Here is a 9,543-nt window from a genome sequence, read left to right on the forward strand (position 1 = left end):
CCACCCCCTCTTCCCCTCCCCCCTGCCATTCGCACACACGTATCTTTTTATCATCGGCACAAGCGGCCGCGAACTTGCCGCTCGCGTCGGCTTCGGCGCTCTCTCTGATGTCACTTCCGGGACCCACGCCTAGAAAGTGACGTCAGAGAGACAGCCGAAGCCAGTGCGAGCAGCAAGTTCGTGGCTGCTCGCGCCCATGATAAAAAGGTACGGGGAAGGGGTGCACGCTATGCCGCTGCTTCCAGCTCGTTTGGTTCCAGCATTAGGGGTGTTTTGGGGCGCTGTTTTTCTGAGCCTCAGCGGGGACTAGCTAACAACCTTGTTTACATTGGTTTTCCTACATTTAAATGCAATCTGCGCTAATCTTTGGCACGCACATTAGGTCGTATTCTATAAACGGCACCTGCATTAAGCACCCTAAATGCGGCCACCTAGTGACGCCTACGTTTGGGTTCCATGTCTAACTTGTATTTTTAATTGGCTTAATCAGCGTGGTAATTGTCCTCGCTGGTTTTCAGTCAATCAAACCCCCCCCCAAAAAAAAAAAAAATAACCAACCAGTAATTAAACAATTTAAGAGTTTGATGCCAAATTCTTAGGGCACCTAGCAACACCTAAGTGGACGCACCCCTCCATGCCTAAGGACACCTAACAATGCCTATCTGAAAAAGGACAAGCAAGTATTGAATGCATCTACCCTTGGGGGTGCATCTATCATATGTATGGACCTTCAGGCAGCAATCGGGTATATAACCAGTTGCTTAATGCTTCGTCGGTCCAACCTTTATTAATTCAATGAATCACTCTCCTATTTATCTAAGTGCCATTTTTTTAGTGATGTTTTTTTTTTTATATATATATAAAACCTATCATTTTTTCAATAACAGACCATCACTTAGCTTATAGTGGGCCTGTGCTGTCTTTACCTCTCCCGACATGCATGTTTCAAAAAAGAAACCTTTCTTCAGGGTCGAGGGAAACGGTTTGATGTTACAAGGCAATTGCAGCTCCCTCAAACCGTTTCCCTCGACCCTGAAGAAAGGTTTCTTTTTTGAAACATGCATGTCGGGAGAGGTAAAGACAGCACAGGCTCACTATAAGCTAAGTATTAGACAAACCAGTATATGACTTGTCAGACTGAACAACAGTGGCTTGTTGATTACTTTATCTGAAAAAGTAGGCATGGAAAGGGGCGTAGAATAGGCGTGGTTGAATTATATGTTGATTTTATGAACACAAAATAAATGATCAAAGAGTCATCACAAATTCAAATCCAGGACTTCCCAAACCTGTTCTGGGACTCAGCCCTGGGATGGTTTTAGATTAGGGAGAGAGTAAAAACCACCAAGGGGGCTAGAATTGTACCTGTTGCTCTATTCAGTTTGCACCCCTCTACGCATAGGATATATTGGAAATCTAGTACGTTCTCCCTCCAAATTCACGGGTTTAGGACGCGTGACTTCGGTTATTCGCGAGCTTCATAAACCCTGGCCCACCCCCGCCTCCCGGACCTCTCCACACCGTACCTGGTGGCCTAGCGGTGAAGACCACGGGAACTCATGGCAGCCACTTTTGTTGACGGCCCTGCACGGGGCAGGAGCGTAAGAAGATCGCTCCCGCCCTGCTTCACCGCTATACCACCAGGTAAGGTATGGAGAGGTTCAGGAGGCAGGAGGATGGCGGGGGTGGGTCACAGTTGGCCCTAAAAGTTATTTGCGACTTTTCCATATTTGCTCCTAACCTATGCAAATAGGTTCATTGACAAAATCGCGTGAGACAACGGCGCGCCGACAACTAAGCGCAGACATCTGAGCACAAGGTTGACGGCGCGCCGAAGAAAAGCACTATTTTAAAGGGTTCCGACGGGGGGTGTTGGTGGGGAACCCCCCTATTTTACTTAACAGACATCGCACTGGCACTGTGGGGGGTTTGGGGGGTTGTAACCCCCCTCATTATACTTGAAACCAAACTTTTTGCCTGTTTTTTAGGGAAAAAGTTCAGTTTTAAGTATAATGTGGGGGGTTACAACCCCCCAAACCCCTCACAACACCAGCGCAATGTCTGTTAAGTAAAGTGGGGGGGTTCCCCCCACACACCCCCATCGGAGCCCTTTAAAATAGTGCTTTTCTTCGGCGCACCATCAACCTTGCGCTCAGTTGTCGGCGCTCAGTTGTCGGCGCGCCATTGACTCGCGTGATTTAGTCCCGTCACCATGCAAATATGGAGGGAGAAGTGTATATGCAACTTTATCTCATGCACTTTAAAATGTGCACTAATGGTTTTTTAGGATCTGAAATGGACAAGCATCATTCCTTTGTATTTCCCTACAAGAACTGCATATATTTATTCACCATCCTTGTCCAGTGTGTCTGTCATAATTAGATTGTAAGCTCTTTCGAGCAGGGACCGTCTCTTGCGTGTTTAATGTACATCTGGTAGCACTATAGAAATAATAAAGTGTAGTGGCATATTTATTCCCACGTGTTGAGCTGCCCTTTTATGGAAACGTTTGCGCTCAAATTATTTTTTGGGAATCTCAACTGTCCTTCAGCTAAAATGATAGGAAAAATGCTTGAAGTACCAGTATGTAAACCACATTGAATGTGGTTGTATAATTTTTTAAAAGGCAGTACACTTCACCCTCCATATTCGCGGTTTCAGTAATCGCAGTTTCAATTATTCACGGTTTTTAGCTTGCTGGCTCCTCCCCCCGAAATTACGTCAGCTTGCATAGAGAAATCGCTGATTCCAAGCGTTTACAGAGAAAATCGCTGATTCCCGGCACTTTCTTCACCGTGTTTCGCCTGTCCTTCGGGAACAGGCCCGGTCTCCCACCGTGTTATTCGCAGTTTCACCATATTCACGATGGTTTTTCATAGAAAACCGCGAATAACATATGAAAAAGTTATTCGTGGTTTTTCTGTATTTGCGGTTCTGTTAATCCCCTATCACAGCGAATACGGAGGGAGAAGTGTAAACAAGTCCTGAAAACTTTTTTACTCAGTGGCACAATAAACTCTGATCCGTCAGCGCTAAAATCTCATAGAGATCTGTCAGAGCCAAATTCTATGTCGGGCTTACAGGATAACCAGAGCGCAAAACGGTTAAACAGCCCTGTTAAGTGCCGGGTTTTCTGGATCTCCTGAAAGAGACCTCCAATTTGCGATCCAGGAAGCCTGATTCACTATAGTGCACCCTTACTTTAAACTATAATAAGATCCGGCAGACTTAAACCTATACATAATAAGGCCTCTGCTCTGCCGCTCCAGCACTAGTCTCTGGCTCTGACAGACCTCTATGACATTGTAGCGCTGACGGATCCTAATACTTTTCCCTTCCTATGCCGAGACGGATCCGTCACAGCTAAAATGTCATAGAGGTCTGTAAGAGACAGAAACTACGAGTGGCATGGACATGGACCTCAGATTTTTAAGGACGTGCGGTTATAGATCCGCAAGGTCCGTGTTTTACTCATTCCCAGTGTGGGGTGCTGAGGCTGTAGCTTTAATCACTGTGCCACACTCTCCCCATTCTCCTCTTGGATGGGCTGAGAACTTTTCAGCTATCTCTCGTATTATGATGTCATAATGCCTAAGAGCCAACCTCATCAGTGATGTCACAATGACTTGGTTTCCCTATACTTGGGTCCATTGACTAGATGCATTTGCCTTATTGAAATGAAAAGTGTGGAATGACTTGTAAGTTTCATGGCTCCACCTCATATTTATTCAAGTTTCTATACTATTCCCAGGGGAGCTCAGAACGGTTTATATGAATTTATTCAGGCACTCAAGTACTTTTCCTTCTGTTCCAGTGGGCTCACAATGTATCTAATGTACCTGGGGCAATGGGGGGATTAAGTGACTTGCCCAGGAGCAGCATGGGTTTGAACCCACAACCTCAGGGTGCTGTAGCTTTAACCACGGCGCCACACTCTCCCCTGCGCATGCGCAAAGGCCCTCCAGATGGGGCTCTGAGCCGCCAGTGGGGGATGCTGGAGCAGGAGAGGCACCGGCGAGGAGAAGAGATGTGGGTGCCAGCGGACTGCCTACAGGACATGCCTCTCCTCCTCACCGGCATCTCGTGGCACACCCAGAATCTCGCCGCGGCACAAAGTTTGCGATACACTGCCTTAAATGACCTGTTCTCCTACTAGATAGTGGCGTTGGAAATATCTTTCTTTATTTATGAGAGCTGAATGACGCTATTGAGGCTCAGGCTTTTTTTTTTTTTTCCAATTTGCTGTAAATATTGACGCTATTAATATTAATTCTTATGTATTGGCTAGAAATGTAAATATTCTTCCATGCTGTTTTGACATTGTTTGCTTTGAACTGACATTTTCATATTTCAGTTATAAGGATTTTCCTTAGTTCTGTTAAATGTGTCTATTTTTTAAAAATATGTATCATGGTAGTATTATTAGGCTTAAATTTGCAGTTTCCAAATTTACCCCGTTGACCGTATTTAATAATAATAATAATAATAATAACTTTATTCTTATATACCGCCAACAATCTTGCGACTTCTAGGCGGTTTACAATAACGAGAAACTGTACATACAGCGAATTACAGAGTATAACAGTGTACATCTGATGATAAGAACATTAAAGATAATAACAACAGTTCGTATGCTGCGGCTTACGAAGGATTAGAGAAATTTCATAAATAGAATGGGGTATTCATAGTTAGTGATTAGGGGTTAACAGTTTACAAGTTACAAGGGGGCCTGTTGTTTTGGTTCGTTACCTAGGTGTTTCGAGAACAGGTAAGTTTTTAGGTGTTTCCTAAATTCTCCATAGTTGTTTGTGTGTGTAATTAGTTTTTCTAAGTCTTTGCCCCATAAGGCTGCTTGATACGATAAGAGTTGTTGATGGTATCTTTTATATTTGCATCCTCTGGCCGGTGGGGAGACGAACTTTAGGTGTGTACTTCTCTCATGTCTGTTGGTTGGGAATGAGAAGAGGTCTGTTATGTATTTAGGGGCTTGGCCATGTAGTACCTTGAAGCAGAGACATCCTAGCTTTGCAGTTTCCAAATTTACCCCGTTGACCGTATTTATGTTTACATTTGGTCATCTCACGATTGTTAGGTTGTTAAAACTGTAAGTTTCATGTTGAATTATAGGTGCCATGCATGACCTTGGGTGAATCACTTCATAAAGGAGGTTTAATAAATCCCAATAAAAAAAATAACTAGTATTCTATTTTGCAATCTGTGCAGAGTTGGATAACTTTGCAGTGAATAGAACCATATGTGTATATTTTTGTTCTATGTGGTTGAATGTGAGTTATATCCGAGTAGAGTGGGGCTTTCTTTTCTCCCCAAAGAACTACCTGAGGGAGGGTTAAGTGACTGGCTGAAGGTCAGAAGGGGAAGCAAAACAAACGAACAGGGGAAGAGTGTGACGCAGTGGTTAAAGCAATAGCCTCGACACCCTCAGGTTGTGGGTTCAAACCCACACTGCTCCTTGTGACCCTGGGCAAGTCACTTAATCCCTCCTTTGCCCCAGGTATATTAGATAGATTGTGATCCCACTGGGACAAACAGGGAAAAGTGCTTGAGTACCTGAATAAATTCATGTAAACCGTTCTGAGCTCCCTTGGGAGAATGGTATAGAAAACTGAATGAATGAATGGTGTGAAAAGCTTCAGCCTCTGATAAGCAGAGCTGGTATTGTGACATCATAATGCCTCATTCCACCAATAAGATCCAACCTCATCAGTGAAGTCACAATGGCTGGCTTGTCCTATACTTGGCTCACTTTTGCTACATTTTGATTTCTAGAGTGTTGCAGTGGTTAAAGCTACAGCCTCAGCACCCTGAGGTTGTGGGTTCAAACCCTGTACTGCTCCTTGTGACCCTGGGCAAGTCACTTAATCCCTCCTTTGCCCCAGGTATATTAGATAGATTGTGAGCCCACTGGGACAAACAGGGAAAAGCGCTTGAGTACCTGAATAAATTCATGTAAACCATTCTGAGCTCCCGTATAGAGAAAGAAACAAACAACAAGATTTGAACCCTCCAATCCCTAGTGTTTAGCCTATTGCACTGTCCTTTAACAGAGAATCTGAAAACCAGATGAGAAAAGAGATTTCCTATAGCAGTCCCAATTTCTGTCAAAAATTTGAGGTGATGTTTGGGGGGGCTCAGGATCTGAGACTGAAGAAAGCCTGGGGGGCATTTCTCCCATTGTATTTCTACAGATTAAAAAAAACCCAAAAGTGATGAATTAGAGCCTCTATCCCTCCCCCCCCCCCTTTTCCTGGTCTGCTGCCTGTGTCTGCAGTCCTAGAGGAAAGAGCTAGATAAGGAGGGAAAGTTCGGGTCGGAATTTGATTTTATCTTTATTTGCCAGTCGAGAGCTGATGTTCCAACACAGACAAACAGATGGAGGCACTTTCTGGTAAAATAAAACTCTTCTTTTAATTGCATTGCAGATGACTGTGCTAATTACACGTTCTTGTTACATCCGGCAGCTCAGCTGGAGAACGGCACACACAGAGCCCCCAACTCTCCCACCCCGGGCCCAGGGCGGACTCTGGGGGGATGATGGCTGGGAAAACCAGCGCCACCACCCCGGAATTCCAGCCAGTCTGTCTAAGTGGAGTGCAATTAGACGGATCCCAAACACAGACCATCTCTAAGGAGGAAGGCGTGTTTCACAGGTTGTAAAAGTGGGGAGGTGGGGGAGGGGACTTTACGTGTGCTCAGCACATACACCAAATCCCTGGAGTCGGGGAGGGGGGGGGGGGGACTCTACCTTCCTTGAAACCCAGCAGTCGACCAGGGGTTGTTCAGCACCTGAACAGTATTCACGGGATCCGCGTCGGATCCGGATTGATAAGCGCGCGTTGTTTTCCAAACGGGCGCGTAGACACCAGCTTAACTCGGTTTCTTGCGCGTTACAAAGAAAGCGCGATAAGGATTGATAACGCAAATAAATTTTTTTTTAAAAACACGATACAGCAGAGACGTTCCCACCCCACCCCCAACTTAAGCTCCCAAGAATGCAAGTGGCCCAACAGCAACCCCTGAGCTGTCGACACCCCCCCGTGGACCCGACGCCAGAGGCTTCATTAGCCAAAGCGCGTTTCCCCCTATTTACAAATACATTCGGTGTTAATTCGTAGCGAAGCTTCTTACTGGTTAACGCGCGGTACTCCTGCCTTAACAAGGTTAAGTAGTCATTTTTGCAAGTGCTCGAAGAAGCGAAGTATATACAAGGTTTGCAGGGGGGGGGGGGGCACAACTTTCCCTGCCCTTTGCTGAGAGCCAAAAGGCGATTTTTTTTTTACTGTCTGAAACTCAAGGCATATATTTTAGCACCCCAGCAGGTCGGTTACATTTGGGGAAACCTTACCTCACCGTATCTGAAAGCCTTAAAGCCCAGAAAGAGGTAGCCTCGGTCTTAGCCAGACTAAGTACAGCTAGACGTGTATTAAATGAGTTCTAGTCCCTCATCAGGAGGCTTTTTGCTCCCAAACAGTTTGAGTTCCTCTCGGTAGCCAGTCCTACACTTTAGTCGCCACTTCCGATTTCTGAGTCTGGACGCTCACGGTGGACGAGAGGCTGCTGATCTGGCTGCGGAGGACCCTCTTGAGCCCCAGCAGCAAGAAGCACTGCGACCTGAACCTCAGGTCGAAGAAGGCGTAGAGGAAGGGGTTCAGGCAGCTGTTGATGTAGGCCAGGCAGGTGGCGTAGGGGTGGAGGCGCAGGATGAGGCTCTGGAAGGAGCACGAGATGTCCAGCACCTCCAGCCAGCTCAGGAAGTAGAGGGTCTTGAGCAGGTGGAAGGGCAGCCAGCAGGCGGCGAACACCACCACCAGGGTGACGATGATCTTGAGGAGCCGCTTCTTCTTCTGGTCTTCCTTCCTCACCACGTTCTGGAAGTGCACGGTCACCTTGCAGCCGATGAAGCAGTAGAAGACGGTCATGAGGAGCAAGGGCAAGAGGAAGCCCAGGACGGTGGTCAGCACGCTCAGGCCGCCCATCCAGAAGCGCTCGTTCTGGGGGCTGGAGATGCTGCTGAAGTCCATGTCGCAGACTGTCAGGTTGCCCCGCTCCTGGGTGTCCCGCAGCAGGAGGGCGGGCAGGGCCAGCACGCCGGCCACCAGCCAGATGGCGGCTAGCGAGGCAAGCACGGTAGTCCGGGAGCGCAGGCGGCCGCTGGACAGCGAGTGCACGATGGCCAGGTAGCGGTCCAGGCTCAGGCAGCTGAGGCAGAAGACGCTGGCAAACATGTTGAGGAGGACCAGGTAGCTGCTGACCTTGCAGAGGAACGAGCCAAAGGGCCAGTGGAAGCGCAGCGCCGTGTAGGCGGCCCACAGGGGCAAGGTGACCACGAAAGCCAGGTCGGCCAGGGCCAGGTGGCCGATGTAGGTGTCGGCCGGCCGCCTCCGGGGCTTCGCCCTCCACACCGTGAAGATGACCACCCCGTTGCCCGAGAGCCCCAGCACGAAGACGGTCATGTAGAGGACGGGCAACAGGGAGAAGGAGATGGGCCAGTCCGTGTCGTCGCAGCCCTCGAGGGGGCCGGTGTCGTTTAGGCCATCGAGGTAGTAGTAGTCGCCCGAGTCCGGTCCGGGCAAGTCCCCCGGCTCTCCCATGGCTACCGGAGCGGCTTTGCGGTGGCCAGAGTCGGAACTGGCTGAGCTGCTCTCTCGGGGTCCTTTAAAAAGTAGCGGATCGCCTCTCCCCACCCCCCAGACAACAACTAGAGAGCCAAAGACCACCCACTGGTCCCTCCTCCCGGGTCAGCTCTTCGCTCCTGCCAGAACTCACCTTCTCTCAGGCGAAACGATTTCAAAAGCCACCTATTGGATCTCGGTTGGTCCGAGCAGGGCTACTCAGGCCCACCCCCATCCCCCCCACCCCGATATGACAGTCTCCATGTGAATCTAAACAGAGGAATCCGAAAATTCCTTCCACCAGCTTCAAATTCCTGGCCTCAGTCCATTTGCTGCATGCATGGAATTCTGTCCCGAGGGATTCAGAGGTTCAAACCCAAAAAAGTTTCTTTTGCTGCATTTGCATTGTTGTGAACTGCCTAGAACTTTCGGGTATGGCGGTATATAAAAATACATTATTCAGTCCAGTTCATATCTGGCACCCATGTATAATATCCATCATTTTATGTATTAGAAACCAGGCATAAGACAAGAATTCTGATGGAGGGAAAAAGATTTGTTTGATTTGATTTTTTTTATTATTATTATTATTATTATCAGGGGTGCAGAAAAATTCTCAGCCCAACCAAGAACAGAATGATGGATATGGTTCAATCAATGATCTTTTTTTTCATTTATGTTCAATAATTTTTATTGAGTTTTAAAAATAAAATATGCATAACAAAAATCTTACAAAGAATATCATCTCAACTCAATTAATACATTGTAGGTATATAAATAATAATAAAAAATCAACAATCAATTATCATCACAAAATAGACACGATAAAGTACCTCCCAACACTCTTTCCTCCCTTCCCATCCCCCCTTGCCCCCTCCACCCATCCCATTCCCAAATATTACTAATAAACAGT

The 9,543-nt window shown here is 47.1% G+C and overlaps 1 protein-coding gene across 1 annotated transcript; it reads right to left on the reverse strand.

Moving 5' to 3' along the window:
- Positions 1–6,407: 6,407 nt before the first annotated feature.
- On the reverse strand, positions 6,408–8,805 carry LOC117364504 (apelin receptor B-like). The gene has a single exon (XM_033953741.1). It carries the CDS (start codon positions 8,607–8,609, stop codon positions 7,515–7,517), a length of 1,095 nt encoding a protein of 364 aa, XP_033809632.1. The 5' UTR covers positions 8,610–8,805; the 3' UTR covers positions 6,408–7,514.
- Between the last annotated feature and the right edge of the window lie 738 nt (positions 8,806–9,543).

Source organism: Geotrypetes seraphini, chromosome 8, assembly GCF_902459505.1.
Source record: "Geotrypetes seraphini chromosome 8, aGeoSer1.1, whole genome shotgun sequence".
Lineage (NCBI taxonomy): Eukaryota > Metazoa > Chordata > Amphibia > Gymnophiona > Dermophiidae > Geotrypetes > Geotrypetes seraphini.

Coding starts and splice junctions, on each gene's coding strand:
- LOC117364504 (XM_033953741.1), bottom strand. CDS start 8,609: ATGGGAGAGCCGGGGGACTTGCCCGGACCGGACTCGGGCGACTACTAC.